We start from the raw sequence: 20,061 nt of genomic DNA, 5'->3' as shown, positions 1-20,061 counted from the left end.
CTCCCCTGGTGAATCATGCCTGGCGGGACGAGAAAGCCCAAAACACTTCAAACAATGAGTTTCCAGTAAAATATGACAGACATGATGAGGCGGAGGAGAGGAGGGATCTGATCGGGAGTTGGCGCTGGCCTGGGAGTGATGAAAGCCAAGGGGAATGGAATACGCCAGGCCCGCCCCCTCCTCACCACTATAAAGCACTACCATCCTTTTCTAACTCACCTGAGCAGCTCTCTCTTCTCTCTGCCGACTCACTCGCTTACTTGCTCACCTCTCTCAAAGCTATGGCCACCTGCAGCCGCCAGTTCACCTCCTCCAGCTCCATGAAGGGCTCCTGTGGTATCGGTGGTAGCTCTAGCCGCATGTCCTCTGTCCTGGCTGGAGGATCCTGCCGGGCTCCCAGCACCTACGGGGGCATGTCGGTTACCTCCTCTCGCTTCTCCTCTGGGGGAGCCTGTGGGATGGGAGGTGGCTATGGTGGGAGCTTCAGCAGCAGCAGCAGTTTTGGTGGAGGACTTGGTAGTGTATTTGGTGGTCGATTTGATGGATTTGGTGGTGGTTTTGGCGGTGGTCTTGGCAGTGGCATTGGTGATGGGCTCCTGGTGGGTAGTGAGAAAGTGACCATGCAGAACCTCAATGACCGCCTGGCCACCTACTTGGACAAGGTGCGTGCCCTGGAAGAGGCCAACACTGAGCTGGAGGTGAAGATCCGGGACTGGTACCAGAGGCAGCGGCCCACTGAGGTCAAAGACTACAGCCCCTACTTCAAGACCATCGAGGATCTGAAGAGCAAGGTGGGTCAAATGGACAGCAGGAGTTGCCATTCCAGTTTCCTCCAAGGCTTCAGATCATCACTAGATTCCTAGAAAGTACAGTCTCTAGTCCCCAGTGTCTCTCTCTGAGGCCCTCCCTGGCCCTCCCCCATAGAGCTGGTCAGTGAGAAGACGGTGCTAATCCTTGGTTTTCTTTCCTACATGCTTTTATGCGCTCCAGTCCTTAGCCCACGCGAGACCAATGGTTCCTGCCCTTAGCATTTTGCAGAGGAGGAAGTTGAAGGTTGCGAGGTGCTGTGTCTTGCTAAAGATCAAGAGGGTGTGTGTGTGTGTGTGTGTGTGTGTGTGTGTGTGTGTGTGTGTGTGTGTGCAGAACTGAAGTTAGAGCACAGGTGGCTCACCCTTTGCTACAGGTGGCAGTTAGCTCTCCAGCAAAAGGGAGGAGTGAGCCTGTAACGGGACCCACCTAGCTAGACACCCAAACCGCTCATTAGCTTGTTAGTCTGGGCTGAGGCTGCCGCCGCCCATGAGCCTTGGCACCAGATAGCCTCTCCTTAAAGCCAGGCAGATGTAGAAAAATCCACACGCACAACTAATCATGGCTGTATATTTACTACAAACTAGAGGGAGTCTGGCGGAGTTGTGCTTCCAGAGGCCCTCTTCTTCCTCTGTTAAACATGCTTGACTCTTGTGCCTCGCAGAAGTTATGGGAATTAGACACGTCCCTGGCCAGAACTCCAGCCAGCTTCAGGGATCCTTCTGTCATTTTTTTTTTCATCTTCTCAGGTTTCCTCTTTTCTAATACCCTGGGCAAGTTGGGTTTTGTCTCTTGGGAAAGTCCCACCCTTTGTCCATGCCCCATGGGCTTAGAAAGGAATGCGTGTGTCTGCAGACGTCTGATAAGGCTGTACTGAGAGGAGGATTCAGAAGATGAAGGCTGTGTAGGGAGCCTTAGGGGTACTTTAAAACCCCAAACCCCATTTTAGGATTATAGGTGAGTGGTAGCAATAAGATCTGAATTCTGGGGCTTTTGAGCCGGGGGCCAGAACTTTGCAGTTTTTCTGTTGAGCAGGAGTCAAAGTCCTGGGTTGAAACTGACTGTGGGGTTGCCTCTTAGGCTGCTGTGCTAAACAAAGGCTCAGGAGATGAGAACAGGATTCAAGCAAGAGCAAGAAAGAAGGGCCAGTGCAGGCTGCAGTGACATCTGCCTATAGATATTTGTTTAACTGAAGACCCATGGCTTTTCTGTTCTACAGATCCTGGCAGCCACCGTGGACAATGCCAACGTCCTCCTGCAGATTGACAATGCCCGCCTGGCTGCTGATGACTTCCGGACCAAGTGAGTTTGCCATGTTGGTTCAGAGCTGCCAGCGTGTAGGGCGGGGCATTTTGGATCGGTGCTTTCTAACCAGGGTTGCTTTGTGCTGGGAGAAGCCCCTGGGGTGCTTGTAAAAATATAAGACTGTGGGGCTCCACCCTTGGAGCTGGGTTCAGTTATTTGTAACCGATTACCTAGGAGATTGTATCCACAGCCAGGTGTGAAAGCCATCACATTAGGGAGAGGTGCTCCACACTTCCCCTACCTGTCCCTAAACTTCAGTAGGCTGTCATATTTGGAGGCCTTGAGCCTTATTGGCTGGCTGAAGCTGGAAGTGCCTCTTTCAGGCACATGACTAAGGGTGAATTTCCTTATTCCCTGGACCCTAGGAATGTTCAGACTTAAGCAACCAATGGGCACTGTCTCTCTACAACACCCCGGGTGCCAACTCTGGGAATCATGCGTCAAGGAAGAGAACAAAGCCTTCAGTGTGGCTGGGATGGATAGCTCATTCCTTTTCTCTTGAATCATTCCAGGTTTGAGACGGAGCAGAGCCTGCGCATAAGCGTGGAGTCCGACATCAATGGCCTGCGCAGGGTGCTGGATGAGCTGACCCTGGCCAGAGCTGACCTGGAGATGCAGATTGAGGGTCTCAAGGAGGAGCTGGCCTACCTGAAGAAGAACCACGAGGAGGTGAGAGCTAAGTGGAAAAGCCGGCTAAGAGGGTGGATGGATGGAGAGAAGCACCGGATTAGCAGACGGTGTTCGGGTTGGAATCACCTCTTGCTGGAAAGCCCTGTGAGCCATGTGGCTCTTGACGATGGCACGTTTTTCTGTCTCTGCAGGAAATGGCCTCCATGAGAGGCCAGGTGGGTGGAGATGTGAATGTGGAGATGGACGCTGCTCCCGGTGTGGACCTGAGCCGCATCCTGAACGAGATGCGGGATCAGTACGAGAAGATGGCGGAGAAGAACCGCAAGGATGCTGAGGAATGGTTCTTCAGCAAGGTGGGTGTCCTTTGGAGAGGAAGGAATACAGGGTGCCTGCCTTCCAGGGCTTTCTAGTGTGAACCGTTCTCTCCTTTTCACAGACAGAGGAGCTGAACCGCGAGGTGGCCACCAACAGTGAGCTGGTGCAGAGTGGCAAGAGCGAGATCTCTGAGCTCCGGCGCACCATGCAGAACCTGGAGATCGAGCTGCAGTCCCAACTCAGCATGGTACAGATGCTCTTGCCCATAAAATCGGCCTTGGACTTACCACAGGGGCTTGGCAATTCTCAGTGATCCATTGCCTTATTTCTCTGCTTCACAGAAAGCATCCCTGGAGAACAACCTGGAGGAGACCAAAGGCCGTTACTGCATGCAGCTGGCCCAGATCCAGGAGATGATCAGCAGTGTGGAGGAGCAGCTGGCTCAGCTGCGCTGCGAGATGGAGCAGCAGAATCAGGAGTACAAGATCCTGCTGGATGTGAAGACAAGACTGGAGCAGGAGATCGCCACCTACCGCCGTCTGCTGGAGGGAGAGGACGCCCAGTGAGTGCCTGGCCTACCCTTTAGTTCATGCCCCTTCCCCTCACAAATGTCCCCCATATGTCTAATGGTCCTGATATTTCTGCTTTTGCAGCCTTTCATCTTCCCAGTTCTCCTCATCCTCTCAATTCTCCTCTGGCTCTCAGTCATCCAGAGATGGTAAGACTCTCCTCCACCTCAAACCTGGGCCTGGAATAATTCAGATCTTTCAGCAGATCTACAACCTATATTAGAACTTTCTTGGGGATTAAGCTAAGTGTTTTACTCAGTATTTTTTATGAGTCCCTTTAGAAAAAAAACAAAAACAAACAAACAAAAACAGACAAAACCAAAACAAAACAAAACAAAAAAAACAAAAAGCAAAACACTTTCTAACGCTCCTCAGAGCTAGGACTGCTGACCTTAATCTTGTTCCTCCAATGGGCGTTTGGGTAGATTCCATGGGGATGAAAATCAGCACCTCGGAGAGCAACCTACATCATTCCTCTCCTTAGCGGTGTGTTTGGGTTTAGTTAGACCTTCAATTGCGTTTGGTTCTACTTGGACAGCAGCAGTTGAGTGCTCCAGTCTGAGAACACAGACTGAACGTGAGGCAGCAGGGAGTGAGGTGGTAAACGGGACAGAGGGCAGCAGGAGACAACCTATTCCTCAGCGCCTTGGCATCTTTCTCTGATTTAGAACTCTCCATCTGTCTACCTCACTAACGCCTCTTCTCTCACCTTCTCCAGTGACCTCCACCAACCGCCAGATCCGCACCAAGGTCATGGATGTGCACGATGGCAAGGTGGTCTCCACCCACGAGCAGGTCCTGCGCACCAAGAACTAAGGTTGCTACATACTGCTCAGGCTTAGGAGGCTCCTGTGTGGACACAGATACTGCTGGAAGAGCCCCTGTATTGTCCCTATACGCTTCACCCTTTTCTTGACCCTTGTCCTTCCTGGCAAGCAATAAAGCTTCTTTTTTCTGAGTTGCACAATCACTGTCTCCCTGGTTGTTGTCAAGAGTTGGGGTGGGAGGAATGTGGGAAGTGTTGCTTTGGAGCACAGAAGAGCACCTGGCTCTGGCCTCTGGGACTGGGAGAAAGGGCCCTGGGGGCGGGCTTGGCTCAGATCCCAGGTAGGGTTTCACCACCTCAGAAGATATAGGTAACTGTGTGCATCAGGTCATGGGATCTTTTAGGACAGAGGTGTAGCTCCTCATTTATTTGTTTGTCCATACAGTCACCAGATATGGAGTGCCTTTAGGTGCCAGGCAGTGTGTTAGGTGAAGGATTCTTTAGAAATTATTATTATTGCTGTTGTTGTTGTGTGTGCATGCTATATGTGTGGGTGCATGTGTTTGTGGAGGTCAGAGGGCAACGTTGGAGAGTTGGTTCTCTTCCTCCACTCTGGGTTTGGGGTATTGAATTCAGGTTATCAGGTCTGAGTAGCGCTTCTACCTGCTGAGCCATCTCACTGGCCTTAGGTTAAGGATTCCTAACGATTTTGTGATCATTTAAAATGGCTCTGTATTGGAACTTATACATTTTCTCTATATATCCCATCTCTAGATAAGTAGGAAACTTTGTGTGCAATATTATGGGGTTCATTAGTCCCCTAATACTCTGTGCACCCCGAGTACTTACTCGTGCTCTGTTGGTGTCGTATTTCCCCGATCTAGACAATTGAGTCTATTCTTTAAAGATTTATTTATTTATTTTATTTATATGAGTACACTGTTGCTCTCTTCAGACACACTAGAAGAGGGCATCGGATCCCATTACAGATGGTTGTGAGCCACTATATGGGTGCTGGGAATTGAACTCAGGACCTCTGGAAGAATAGTCAGTGCTCTTAACCACTGAGCCATCTCTCCAGTCCCATGTCTATACTTAATCAATTTAGAGCAGTGGTTCTCAATCTTCCTAATGCTGGGACCCTTTAATACCATTCTTCATGTAGTGGTGACCCCCAATCATAAAAATATTTTCATTGCTACTTCAAAACTCTACTTTTGACACTGCTATGAATTGTATTGTTTCCTGATGGTCTTAGGTGGCCCCTGTGAAAGAGTCATTGGACCCCAAAGTGGTTGCAACCTCCACATTGAGAACCACTGATTTAGAGGGTATTGATGACCCTCTCTAAGCCCCAGTTTCCATATCTGTAAAATGGGGATGATGATAGTCCTGTCTCCTGGTCTTTTGGATGTTGACTGGACGCACGGTCTGTAAGAACATTGTCCAGCATAGTGCCTGGAGTGTGCAGGCTCAAGGCAAGGTTGTGTTAGCAATGCTGGGTACCATTCAGTGTAAGGGCATTCTAGAGGCTTCTAGAATAGGCTAACTGGTTTTTGAGCTCGGCCCTGCTCTGTATCAGTGACCCTGGAGATATTAGCTCTCAGATTTCTCATTTGTACACTAAAGATGATGTAACCTGTGTCTTGTGGTTGATATACAAATCTAATGAGTAAGTTACACCTTAAGAGCCAGGCTGACCTCTGAGCCTGGTGGGCCATACATGTAAGCCAGAGCTAGGGAGGTGGATCCAGGAAGACTGTTGTGAGTTTAAGGCCAGAGTGAGAGGGCATTAGGAGCCTCTGCTTGGTGGAGGAGTGGCTTTTGCTTTGTCTTGTGGTTGACTCAGGAGTAGGAAGGGGAGGAGCTTTATCTGGGTGCATGGCAGAGATGCCAAGGGTGGGGAGGGCTCACTTCCCCCCTGGGCTAGGAAAGAGTTGAGTAGCTCTGTATCAGTTCCAATAGCTTGTTCATTTGGCTGGGTGGTGGAAACTTCTAGGTAGAGTTGAATGTAGGAAAATAAAGAAAGACAGTTTGGATGCAGGGGCTAAAACCTTGGACCTGAGAATCCTGTGTTTCGTCCCTGGGTTCCCATTTTCACCAGCCTTGGAGAACTGGGACAGAATAGAGAACACACATTCCTCTTTTCTAAGGTGGAGGAGAAATACCTTCACTATACAATGCTGATGGCTTGAATGATCTCATGGAACCAATGAGCTTAGCATCAAGCTTGGTGTATAGTGCTCGGTCTGTGGCAGCTCAAGATGAAGCATTAGTAGTGAAAGGAATGAAGTGTTGCTAGTGTCCCTTGTCCCTACCTACATGCCAGGAAAGTCATGACTGGTCTATGACTTTGAAACTCTGGGACAGTTTTTTACCTGAGTTGTGGTAGCCTGCAAGGTTGAGCTGGGGTGGACATTATTTGGAGAAACGCATCGTGGAGCTAAAGGGCTGGATCCTTAGGGAGGAGAGATATCAGGGTGTCCATTAGGGCAATAAGCTTCCTGTCAAGTGTGACATAGAATATAGGGGCTGGATCACACTTGAGGGGCTCATCTGGATTGGACTGAGAGCAAAACACAGCTACACTCAGTATGGAAATAGAAGCCCAGAATGCTGCCGATTGCTTGTGGATCTCCCAGCATTACCCTACCTGGACATTTGGCTTTCTCCTCCAAAGAAACTGGCTTTGGAGAATTCTGAGCACGCATGAGTTCCTTAGCACTAGTGTGGTGAGGGAGCACCCTCTGTCTTTGCTTGGATGGCTGCCTCTGCGGTTGGAAGAAATATAGGGAAAAGGCAGACTTGCTCGAGGCCACTTGGCTCTAAGCAAGCTCAGAATGGGAGTGTGGAGGGGGGTGTTAAGCCATGGGCTTGGATTCCAGCAGCCTGAGAAACAAAGGGCAGACATCACAGCAGTTCTGGGGTCTTGCGTGGACACCCCCCTCTCCTGATTTTCACCACCACATTCAGTGGGAAAGGTAGAGCCAACAAATTATTTCTACTAGTGACTAGTTCTCTTATTCACAGTGCTTATTCACTGGAGACCTGGGCTCTGCCCCCACCATTGAAACAGACCAGAAAAGTGACTCGATAGCACCGCCTGGTGGAAGCAAGAGAGGTTGCCTCTCAGAGTCCTGGGGCTGGCCAAATGAAGACTGCGATTTCACACCCCTTGAATGTCATTTGGGAAGAGCTACCTTCTCCACCTACTCTGAATACAGAATGGGGCTGTGCAAGGTGGATGGAGATCATCTCTCCGGTGCTCTCCTCTTCTAAGGGAGAGCATTCTGCTCCAAGTCTTAGAGTTTGAACCTTGTTATATTCAGCCTTCAGGTTCTTTGAGGGAGGGACTATATGCCCTCAACAGCATTCACTTTGACACACAAGCTCTTGATCATAAGGGGGGGTGTGTGTGTGTGGGTAAGTGCACTAGAAGGATGTCCTAGTCATAAGCAAGATACTTGACACCCAAGTCATTCAGATGGACCAAGAGGAAGGGCAGAAGCATGCCCATTGTCACAGAGACTCAGGATAATGTATTATGGCATGCTGGGGCTCAGCCCAGCAGTTATTCAGTAGCTCATCTAAGCCTCACATGAAATTGTACTTTAGCCATGCTGGCTAAATGATTGGTGACCACTTTCCTGTTTCCGCACCAGGATATTTGGTCCCTCTCTCAGGGGGAGTGTGGTCTCTTTTTCTTGCTTGCTCACTCTTGATCGTCCCTCACTCAGGTGTGGTGGCTCTCAAGGGACGGCTCCTGATCCCTCAGAGCACTCGCAGGTTTCACTCTATGCTCACAATAGCATTTATTTCATGTTTGAGTTTTATGTTCGCTGAGAGAGAGTCTGCTTTTTCCTATAGCTGCTCAAGGAGACAGGGCTTGCTTATCATTGGTGTGTGTGTGTGTGTGTGTGTGTGTGTGTGTGTGTGTGTGTGGTATATGTGTTCACATGTATGTGCACAAGTGTGAAGGCCCACTTGCATGTGGATACATGTGTAGGCCAGAGGTCAAGGTTGAGTTTCTTCCTCAGTTGCTCTCCACTTACTTTTAAAACTTCTTTCAAGTCTCACCCATTTGTCTAAACTGTCCAGGAATCCTCTCGCCTCTGCTTCCCCAACAGTAGGACTATAAAAGTGTACTTCCAAAGCTGGCTTTCTGCATGGGAGCTGAACTCAGGTTCTTATGCTTGTAGGGCAGATGCTTTACCGACTGACATCATTTTATCCTCAATCTCAGTCCAATGTGTAGAACACAGTAGACGCTCAGGGAAAGATACACTCAAAAGTTACCATGGGGATGCTGATTCTGGGACGAGAGGAAGCAGTATTTCTTGAATAGATAGAAGACTCAGGTTTTAGGCTCAGGGTACCTTGGTCTGGTGGGATCTGGCTAGATGGGGTGGTGGCAGATGACTATTCAGCAAGAAAGAGTCACCGTTGAAAGACACATGTAGGCACCTCCAGCGATGCACCAACCCAAAGTGCCTATGTGCATAGGTGGCTCATGAAGGGGTGAGCCAGGAGAGGAGCCTGTGAGTCATGCTTGGGTTCCTTCAGCCAGCATCTAGCCTCACGATGACTCAGCACTTTCTGGCCCAACTTGGGCTCAAGAAAATACTGTGGTGGGAAAAAGTGGGGCCAGAAAGCTCAAGCAGTTAGATACAGGCAGGCAGGAGGCTTCTATAGTCAGAACCAGGCTGGCCTTGTCTCCTCTTAAGTTCTTACGACCCCCTACCCCTGACACCTTGAGGTAGAACTCACTCAGGATTCCCCTCTCTGATGCTCTGTTCTTGAATCCCTTCTGTTCAGCTCCATCAATGCTCTAAGGGCTGGGACTGGACTTGGGAGACTGGCCTGGGAGCCCTGTTGACTAAAGGGATGGGCTAATAGTCAGCAAGAGGGTTACATCTGGATCACCCAGATGGTCAATGATCCATGCCACTCAGCCAGGAAGAGGTCTCTTATTCACTCCAGGACAGTCAGCTTCCTCATCTGTGGTAATGCCTTTCCCATGCCAGGCAGAGCTGGGAGAAGGGAGAAAGAAGATGGTACAAAACTGTAGCTCCAATTCACATCTGGCTCATGGTAGCCAGCGTGGCTGGTTCCTCTTTGGGTTGGAAGTAGATCCAGATGTGGAGAAGGGAAGTAGAACCAGGAGGAGAAGGGATGGGAGGGAATGGAAGGTAGAGATAGAGAGAAGGGTAGATGGGATGGGAGAGTAGGCAGTGGGAGGATGGAGAATAGGAAGAAAAGATAATGGGAGGGGGGGGAAGAGGATGCATAGGAATGGACAGGTGGGCTTTCACAATGGGACTCCTCCATCTTACACCGTGTTTATGTTCCTGGCAACTCTGCACGCAAGGACTTTGTATGGGGAAGCTGAGGTCAAAGCCACAGGATAGGGAGTGTGAGATTGATGGTGGCCCAGGCTTGCCTCATTGGCAAGCTATTATTGACTCCACTGCACTGTCTCAGAGGCTCAGTGGGGAGGACTCCACCTCAGACATAGGGGAATTGGAGTCACAATGCAGAGCCAATCGATCCAAATGCAGCAGGGGAAAGGCCTGTGCCTGCTTTGAACTCAGATGGGAGGGTTTGCTTGGGGATTTGTGGATCCAGGCAGAGGATGGCCCAGGTAGGTGTAACCTTCAGGAAGAGCAAGCACATGCCTGTAATCCTAGAACTTTCAAGTCTGAAGCGGGAGAATCATGAACTAAAGGTCAGCTACAAGAGTTAGACCCCACAACAAAACAAAATCAAATTAAGCCAAGCCACCCTGAGCTAAGGCATGTCAAACTAAATCTAAAAGAATGTACTCGTTAAAAACAGGGTCCCAGAATCTCCTGAAGCTGCCTATCCAACTTTGCCTAACCCATCCTCCACCTAGCTCAAGCCCTGGGACTTGGGGTTTCCATTCCAACCCAGACTGGTGATGTCAATGTGCCCATGGCAAAGCTAGGAGAAAGACATCAGATTGGGTCTGGGCCTCAGATCACACTGAGCCCAGGTCCTGGGTGTTTCTTGTAGAGACAGGCAGGACTATAGATAGAGATTTAGAACCACTGAGAAGCAAGGAGAGTAATCAGATTCTCCTTGAGCCTTGGCCTGATGGTGTCCTGTGTGCTAGGCTTGCAAAAATGCTGTTAACATTTAGTTCTACCTACTTAATAGTTTATTTTAATTAACATGTGCCGCACCATCTATTTAAATATTTACCTTACTCATTTTGGTAAACTAGCTCACCTTTCATCCCAACAGGCATATTTATAGGGGGAATCCTACATTACTACAGAAAAAAAAAAAGGAAAGAAAAAATCAGTTGTCACTCATAGAAGCCAATGAGGCAGACATATCTAAACAGATGTTGCTTTCTGAAGGATCTGAGTTCAAGGTGGCCTTAGTTTTGTTGGCTAGGATGATTGATAGGTGAGGAGACTGCTAAGGACTGAATAGGATGATTGATAGGTGAGGAGACTGCTAAGGACTGGCTGGGATGACTGACAGTTGTGGAAGCTGCTAAGAACTGGGGAGGATGCTAAGGAGATGGAGATTTCTTAAGAGTCAGGAGACTGAAAAAAAAAACACAAAAAGGAAATGTTTTTCTTACTGTGCAATTAGTATTTTTGTTGATGTTTTGACTGGATCTCGCTGTGTATCCCAGGCTGGTCTCCAACTGGTAATTCTACTGCTGTAGGTCCTGTACCGCTCCAGCACTATTCCTAAATACAGTCTCTATGCATCTCCCATACACTACTCTTTATAACACCTACCACCCGGAGACCCTCTTTCACACCCTTGCTAGGAAGAGACTTGTATCCCTCAGCCACACCTCCAGTGCGTCAGGCCCTTCTCTACCCTCGTGGCCCCTCTTCCTACTTCAGTTCTCTTCTAGCCCCGGGCATCTGTCATAACATTTATCACGCATATATGGCATGTATATCACATATACCATAAACACACACACACACACATATATGTACATATGTGTGTGTGTGTGTGTGTGTGTGTGTGTGTGTGTGTGTGTGGTTTGGAGAACAAGGAGTAGTAAGGCAAGGATGCAAAGGACTTATGGCTCTCATCTTAAGAGAACAGAGCAGTGAGAGCAGAGACATAATTAGACGGGTCATCTCAGGGATAGCTCAAGAGGTCAGTGGGTATAAAGACGCTACACAAACCTGGAGACCTGGGACCTCAGATCCTCAGGTCCTCGATCCTCAGAACTGGAGTGAATGTGAGAGAAGAAAACCTTCTCTGTAAAGTCACCTCCTGTCTTTACTCGTGTTCTGTGGCAGGCGCACCCCCATCATGAACAGGCCCACTCACTCACTAATTAATTAATTAATGATTTAAAATTTTAAAACAAGGTCAAGGGGTATAGGAGGGACAAGGACAGCTATTAGAAGCTGACATCCCAAAGCCAAGGGAGAGCAGTGGAGTTGGGGAACTTAAGCAGTTGAATGATGAGAAACATTCTTGTCTTTCTTGAGCCTTTTTCATGCCTCTTTTCTTGGGATGGGCAAACTGGTTTTTTTTTTTTTTTTTTTTTGGTTGAAGAGAGGACAGAGGCACATCGTGAGAAAGCAAGTCGTCACACAGCCAGGGAGCACAGAGTCTTGATTGTGCCCAGGTGATCTGGCAGCAGAGCCCACAGCCTCCTTACCGTTCTCTTTTGGCATTGGTGACCAGAATAAGTGTGGGGCTCTAGCAGGGGCAAGGAAGTCGCATCATGGTAGCTTTGCTACCTCCAGGGCTGAACATAAAACAGGCACTCAACCAAGGGGAATTCTGTGATACTTTGGGACTCTGCAAAAGAATCAGGAAAGTGGTTGCAGAGATGGCTCAGTGGTTAGGGTGCTTTCCATGAAGGACAAGGACCCGAGTTTGACCCCCAGATCCTATGTATAAAGCTGGGCAGAGAGGTGTAATCCCTCACAGTGCACTGTAAGGCAGAGTGCTGGGAAGCTGGAGGCAGGAGGATCCCTGAGGCTTGTTGGCCACGTCTTGAAGCATCAGTGAGCTCCAAAATTAGTGAGAGACCCTGCCTCCAGTGAAGAGTGACAAAGGAAGTACACACATGTATATGACAAACACACATACACACAATGACTATGCACACATACATACACACGCATACACATGTATGCATCTGCACATACATAAATACACACATATACATACACACATGTACACACATACATACACATGTACATACACATGCACACACATACACACATGCACAAACATACACACATGCATAAGCAGACACACACACACACACACACACACACACACACACACACACACTCACGTACGTATGCACGCATGCATGGGTCAGACAGGCCCATCATGTTCCTGCTACAGGCATCTAGCAGTAGCAGGTCTGTATTTATTAGGTTGGCTTTCTTCCCACAGTCTTCCATGCGACTGCTATATGCCACTCTGGAACCCCAAAGGATGCATAGCTGTGCATCTACCTCCATCTTTTGGCCATAGCACCGTCTCAGCAAACTGGCATGTCCCGAGAGCACAGCCCTGTCTCTCCTGTCAGCCTAAAGGATGTGACAACTGAGTTTCTCATCTGATGGGGGCATCACCAGGGCAGGTTCTGGCTTTCTGTTTACCCTGGAAGCTCCCTGTGGGCAGGGGCTGCACTTTCCCTAGCCTTCACAGTAACTTCCAGGCTCCCATCTCAGCCCACAGTGACCACCAGGTACGGGCAGGGCGGGGTGAGTTTAGAGAGTGACAACCCACTGTGAGGGAGTTTTGATCTTAAGTATTGAGAGGTCTGAGTCTCAGGCTTGTTGTCAAGGTCAGCCAGACACCAGACTGTAGGATATAGGTCAGCCCCTCAGCAGCAGAGCTGATTTATGGTGCCCGTGACAGCCTAATATCTTCAAATTACCTCACACAATGGAGAAAGGCTGGGCTGCTGACGGGCAGTCACCAAGGGACGCAGAGCCTGGGGCTTCTCTGCTGCTCCCATATCCTAGACCTTCTCTGAGTCTATGGGGGCAAGCTCGCACAGAGTGAGGACACACCCAGGCGTGCCACCTTCAGCAGGGGGTATAAGTAGGCAGCTCCAGGGATGGCTCAGTACCCAGCAACCCTGAGACCGCTTCCTGGCTACATCCTCTGGCAGGCAGCACCATGAGTTGCAGACAGATCTCCTCATCTTTCTGGAGCAGCAGCAGCAGCTGTGGAGGAGGAGGAGGAGGCAGAGGGGGCAGCGGAGGCAGCATGCGGTCTTCTTTCAGTCGCTCCTCCAGGGCTGGTGGAGGAGGAGGCCGCTTTAGCTCTTCCAGTGGCTTTGGTGGGGGTGGCTTTTCGGCTTGTGGCAGTGGAGGTGGTGGCAGTTTTGGCTCTAGCTATGGTGGAGGATATGGAGGGGGTTTTAATACAGGGAGTTACAGCGGTATGTTTGGTGGAGGTTCTGGAGGTGGCTTTGGTGGAGGTTCTGGAGGTGGCTTTGGTGGTGGCTCTGGAGGTGGCTTTGGTGGTGGCTCTGGAGGTGGCTTTGGTGGTGGCTCTGGAGGTGGCTTTGGTGGTGGCTTTGGTGGTGGCTTTGGTGGTGGCTCTGGAGGTGGTGAAGGAAGTATTCTGAACACCAATGAGAAAATCGTCATGCAGAACCTCAATTCCCGTCTGGCCTCTTACATGGATAAAGTGCTAGAACTGGAGGAGGACAACACTGCCCTGGAGAAGCAGATCCAGGAATGGTATTCAAAGAAGGGGCCTAAAATCTTCCAGAAGGACAACACTCATTACTATGAAACCATCGAGGACCTGAAGGACAGAGTATGTATGAGAGTCAAATCTGTCTTTGTCACTCTCTTCTCCCTTCCTCCTTCCCTCCCTGCTTCCCTCCCCTTCTCAACCTCTCTCACAGAAAGGTGAGATTCTAGAGTCTAAGCAAAGACATATCCAAAAATCATCTTTTAGAAACTACACTTTCATCAGAAGCAAACTTGCGTTTGGTTTCTAAGGTCTTAGAGGCTTGGATTTCTGCTATTTCATTCTGAGTTAGACCATAGCAGGGAGGAAGCCTAGATTAATACTAACAAGGCTAGGACCTAACCGGAGCTTTCTTTTGACCTGGTTTCAATTCAGCCTTATTCTTCCTGTCCCATTTCTCTTGGGCTGGTCGCTTAATCTTCTCAGGTATTTAGAACTCAGATGTGCAGGGTGGTTGATCAAGTGATAGGCTCTCTGGTTGTGAGGGTGATACCCATCCACCCACCCATCCATCCCTCTGCCTGCAGTCTTCTTATTTATCCGCTAACGTACGTGGGCGGCTACCCTCTGTGTTGCACTGAGTAGTCACGGCGATATCCCCACACTCAGCTTCCACCATAAAGGAGTCCACAGCTGGGTTCCTTACTGTTCTCACTCATCCCTCCTGCCTTTACACCTTTGTATTTCTGAACGTGCTGTTTCTCCAGCTGCAGATTTCTTCCACCCATTTACTCACATGCAATCTTAGCCACCCTTCAGGACCTAGCTCAATTGTCATCTCCTTTCCAAGGTCTTTCCTGGTTTCCCAGGATAGCCAAAGCTACCTTTCCTTTTCATGATTCTCTTGAAATGATTTGGATTTTGAGGTCAATGGTTGGCTCCTTGGGGTTTGTCTTAGACCCTACACTGCCTTTGCAGAAGATGTTGAGATATTTGTCGAATGAGTGAAGACGACACTGGGCACGTCTGCTGAAGACTGTGTGGGTATCGTGCAGCATACAAGCTGATGGAAAACTCTTGCTTCCTGAACACCTCTGCTGGCTACATCTGGTCTCCTCCTTTCTCTGAAGTTGGTCATGTCAAGGGAGAGCATGGTCTATTTAGGCAAACTTGTCTTTCAGATCGTGGATCTCACAGTGAGGAACAACAAAACTCTCGTGGACATCGACAATACTCGCATGACTATGGATGACTTCAGAGTTAAGTGAGTCCTTTTCCCTTCCTTTTCCTTATTGTCATCCCATCTCCCACTCCAGAGCCTCTCCCATTTTCAGAGCTCTGGAGGTCCTAGTAGGATTTGATGCCCTCTTGATCACTCTGTATCCATGACTTGCCTACAGGCTTGAGATGGAGCAGAGCCTGCGTCAAGGGGTGGAAGGTGATATTAATGGCCTGCAGAAGGTGTTGGATGGTCTGACTATGGAGAAATCTGATCTGGAGATACAGCTTGATAGTTTGGAGGACGAGAGGGATGCCCTTAAGAAGAACCACAAGGAGGTAGGCTATTGTAATTGTGGCTTGGTGGGTACAGGGAGGAATAGAAGGGCAGAGATCATAGGGGGTGCTGTGGATCATGGACTGAGAGAGCCCTCTTCTTCACTCTTGAAGGGGACACTCCCAGCTCCTCACAGGTGGCCTTCAATGGCAGCTGTCCTTTGATTTCACAACAGTCTTCCTCTTTTGCATTCTGAGTGGACTTGGCGGGGAAAGAGTTGAAAGATGGCAAGAGGGGTTCCACTTACAACCTTGTATCCTCTTCCTCCTGTAGGAGATGAGCCAGCTGACGGGCCAGAATGATGGAGATGTTAATGTGGAGATAAATGTTGCTCCTAGCACAGATCTCACCCAGGTCCTCAATGACATGCGTGAGGAATACGAACAGCTCATTTCTAAGAACCGCCAGGACATTGAACAACACTATGAGTCCAAGGTGAGCAGAGAGGGCTTCCTATTCAGTTTTCTAACTCACCTTTCAGGTATCCTTCCACTCCTCATCCCCTTCATCATCCCTCTGCCTCTTCATCTCTCAGTATTGCTCTATCTATCCTTTCATCCTCCAATGGATGCTGTGTACTCTTCTTCATTCACCACAGAGACACAACTGTGGAGTGGTACCAGTTTTAGGCGAAGAGCTAAGGTCTCAGAGGTGAGCCAAATAAGATGGCCACTCTTGAGGCATGCATAGTTTATTAGTATATGTTGTCCAGAGAATGGGCAACTCACATCCTGTGTGATGTAAGACTCTAGTAGCGGCATCCAGCATCTTCTGCAGTACACTGAATTCCATGCTTGTTCCTTTCTTCCCTGGTCTCCAAAGCTTGGAATAGAGCATGATGGATAAAGGCATGCCATTCTGCATGTAAATAAGAAACGAAGACCAGAAAGGGGGTTAGGGACATAGAATGACGGGCCTTGAAACCTTATTGAAAGGGAATATGGTGTCTGGAGAACTGGTCAACCTCGTCAGTGGGACCCAGAATTCAGTAGTATATCCTTGGCTTGGTCTAAGTCTTGGTTTTAAAGGTGAAGATCCTGGTGAGTGAGGAGGTACAGTCTTTCCCACAGATGTTCTTGGCTGTGTCCATCCCTAACTGAGCCTTTGGTTTGCAGATGACCCAGATTGAGCAGCAAGTGACAAATAGTGGCCAAGAGATGGAGAGCAGCATGAAGCAAGTGTCCCAGCTCCAGCACACTATCCAGGAACTGAATGTCGAGCTGCAGACTCAGCTTACCACGGTTGGTTGTCCTGCTCTAGATTCGCTGCCAGGGCAGGGCACAGGAACAACCTGTAGGAGGGGCAAGGAATGGAACATCCCTCCTGACGTTTCCTTTCGCTTCCTAGAAATCAGCCCTGGAGAAGGCTCTGGAAGACACAAAGAACCGCTACTGTGGCCAGCTGCAGCAGATCCAGCAACAGATCAGTGAGGTGGAGGCCCAGCTTGCTGAGATCCGGGAAGAAACTGAGTGTCAGAGCCAGGAATACAGCATTCTGCTCAGCATCAAGACACGGCTGGAGAAAGAAATTGAGACTTACCGGAAGCTCCTTGAAGGCGGCCAGCAAGACTTGTAGGTCCTCAGGAGTCTGTAGATTCTACAGTGTAGATCACAGAGGAGATCCTTTAGGCTTCTGATACCAATTCTAGCCTTCTTGAATAGAATCATCTAGAAAAGTTCTTGTATGCAAGGATCTGATGGATTTGAGGCTTTCATCCCTATGGGTGTGTTTGAGGGGTGGAACTCTTGAGGCTTTTGAGCTTTGGAAAGGAGAATGGTAACACTGAAAGGGGATGCCTTCTGCTCCAGGGAGAGGAAGGCATCCTTCCCTCCCAGCCAGGATACCTCAATTCACACTTAAGTCTTGATTCTGTCCAGTTCATCCTTGTTCATTCATGTATATGTATATGTATATGTATATGTATATGTATATGTATATGTATATGTATATGTATATGTATATGTATATGTATATGTATATGTATATGTATACATATCTATGTGTTTCCCTTTATCCTCAGTGAATCTTCTGGAGCTGGACAAATTGGCTTTGGAAGTGGCAAAGGAAGACGAAGAGGAAGTGGTGGCAGCTATGGAGGAGGAAGTGGTGGCAGTTATGGAGGAGGAAGTGGTGGCAGCTATGGAGGAGGAAGTGGGGGCAGCTATGGAGGAGGAAGTGGAGGGAGCTATGGAGGAGGAAGTGGGGGCAGCCATGGTGGAAAAAGTGGAGGAAGCCATGGAGGAGGAAGAAGGGGCAGCCATGGAGGAGGAAGTGGGGGCAGCTATGGAGGAGAAAGTGGGGGCAGCCATGGAGGAAAAAGCGGAGGTAGTTATGGAGGAGGAAGCAGCTCTGGGGGAGGAAGTGGAGGCAGCTATGGAGGAGGAAGCGGGGGCAGCCATGGTGGAAAAAGTGGGGGTAGCCATGGAGGAGGAAGTGGGGGCAGCTATGGTGGAGGAAGTGGTTCTGGAGGAGGAAGTGGGGGCAGCCATGGTGGAAAAAGTGGAGGTAGCTATGGAGGAGGAAGCAGTTCTGGGGGAGGAAGTGGAGGCAGCTATGGAGGAGGAAATAGGAGGCCATCTCAGTCCCAGTCCTCCAAATCCGCCGACTGCGATGAGGATTCACAAGGTGAGGAATTACTGACTCCGCAGCCTCGTGAATACGAGACAACTATCCTTTTCTGTGTATATTTGGATATCTTGACAGGACTGTGTGTTCTGAATGGAATGGATTTTTAGGAAAGTCTTTAGAGTAGTATAGATCCACACATGGTTCTAGATTGACCATTAGATGAAATTCGATCCGCTCATGATCTGAGTCTCAGTGATTAGAGGAGATGGATTGAAAACTGAACTGTCATGCACATTTCTATTGTAGCCCACAGGCAGGCTTTACTTATGGAAAATGAAATTCAGAAGGAATCATGATCATGTAATTTCTAAATGATGGGCTCAGTCCTGTGGGGCTCCATGGTCAGTGCCTTCAGTCATCGTTAGGATGGGAGGCCCAGATCAGAAACAACGCAGGGAAAAGAGACATAGGGGTCTTAGTGGTCAGTTAGTGCAACCAGTGCACAGTACAACTGTGGAAAGGAGGATGTGTCTCAGGTGCTGTCACCTGCCTCTGAGAAGGACTCATGCAGGGGAGGTGGTCTCTACACTATGAAATAATCTTTATTTACAAATTGAACTTAATGTGGTAAAAATTAAATATCTGGGTTGGAGAGATGCTCAGCTGTTAAGGGCACTTGTTGCTTTTGTAGAATTTTCAAGAATTGAACCTGGGTTCAATTCTCGGTGCCCATTGTAATTTGCAACCACCCATAACTCCAGTTCCAGGGGATCCCATGCCCTTTTCTGATGTCTGAGAGCACCAGGCACATATACAGTGCACATATATACACAGAGGCAGAAAATGCCCATGAAAATAAATAAATAAATAAAGCTACTACCCTCTAAGCTATGGTTTCATCTTAAAAAAAAATCAATATGAAGTTATAGTAAGTGGCTGGATTACTGCGCTGCAATGGGCAGCTCTGGGAACCCTTTTAGAATCAGGGAACTGTTCACTTGCAAGGTATCTTATGTATTTTGAATGTCCAGTTGCTCTGCAGGGCACCTGGTATGAATCTTGGAATGAGGTTGGTGCTATCTTTGTCTGGGTAGCCAACGAATTTACTGACAATGCTGTGGGGTGGTGAAGGGTCCAGTCCACGGGCTCTCTCCGAACTCAGGGTTGTTACAGGAGAGATGGGGAACTGGGTGGGGCCAGAGGCTCCGCGATTACAGTGCTCTCATCTCAGGTTCCTCCAGCTCTATGAGGTCCAGGTTTCTTGTTCCCAATTTCTTCTTCAGGTCACTGCCCAAAGTCTCTCTTCTTACTGTTCTCTCCTTTCTTCCCTGTCACAGAGCACAAGACGCGATATTAGAACCCCGATTCACTTTCTCCACCGGACCCCAGCTGAGACTGTCCCAGAAGGGCAGAAGCTACATGAAGCACCCTTACTGCATCCTAACTTCAAGACTAGCTGGCCACAAGCCGGGGTAGCCGTTTGGAACTGGATGGAGTTGGCACTGTGCCTCTGGACAGCTATTGGCTCTATTCCTTGCTGGGGAGAACTTGATTCTTCCTTGTGTCCTAGGAGTGGCCCCACTCCCTTCCTTGTCCTGACTTCCTAATAAAGCTTTCCTATTGCAAATTAAACTTGGATTCTGAGCTGTTTGTACTGCGAGATGAAGTAGTGTGATGTTTGATGTTGGTTGTGAACTTGGTTGAGCTGTGATTGAGTTGCGACTCTCTTGGGAGAGTAATGCTCGTCTGGGTGTGTCTGTGAGCATATCTTCAGAGATCAATTAACTAAGGGCATGAAGATCCATGTTGATATGGGTGACACCCTGTAGGCTGAGCCCATGGACAAGATTAACAAAAAGGAAGATGGC

General features: G+C 48.8%; 2 protein-coding genes across 2 annotated transcripts; both read left to right on the top strand.

Moving 5' to 3' along the window:
* The first annotated feature begins 235 nt into the window (after nucleotides 1–235).
* On the top strand, nucleotides 236–4,589 carry LOC110331109 (keratin, type I cytoskeletal 14). The gene is made up of 8 exons (XM_021211492.2): nucleotides 236–791; nucleotides 2,027–2,109; nucleotides 2,625–2,781; nucleotides 2,934–3,095; nucleotides 3,179–3,304; nucleotides 3,399–3,619; nucleotides 3,711–3,775; nucleotides 4,345–4,589. The coding sequence occupies exons 1-8, from the start codon at nucleotides 282–284 to the stop codon at nucleotides 4,440–4,442; spliced, it is 1,422 nt and encodes a 473-aa protein (XP_021067151.1). The 5' UTR covers nucleotides 236–281; the 3' UTR covers nucleotides 4,443–4,589.
* Nucleotides 4,590–13,545: 8,956 nt separating this feature from the next.
* Krt9 (keratin 9) lies at nucleotides 13,546–19,643 on the top strand. The gene is made up of 9 exons (XM_029546481.1): nucleotides 13,546–13,906; nucleotides 13,979–14,193; nucleotides 15,252–15,334; nucleotides 15,471–15,627; nucleotides 15,899–16,060; nucleotides 16,741–16,866; nucleotides 16,973–17,196; nucleotides 17,646–18,250; nucleotides 19,531–19,643. The coding sequence occupies exons 1-9, from the start codon at nucleotides 13,546–13,548 to the stop codon at nucleotides 19,548–19,550; spliced, it is 1,953 nt and encodes a 650-aa protein (XP_029402341.1). The 3' UTR covers nucleotides 19,551–19,643.
* The last annotated feature ends 418 nt before the right edge of the window (nucleotides 19,644–20,061 follow it).

Source organism: Mus pahari, chromosome 14 (genome assembly GCF_900095145.1).
Source record: "Mus pahari chromosome 14, PAHARI_EIJ_v1.1, whole genome shotgun sequence".
In the NCBI taxonomy this organism is placed as follows: Eukaryota; Metazoa; Chordata; class Mammalia; order Rodentia; family Muridae; genus Mus; species Mus pahari.
The sequence above is the reverse complement of the archived record's forward strand: the minus strand, read 5'-3'. Positions and strand labels throughout refer to the sequence as shown.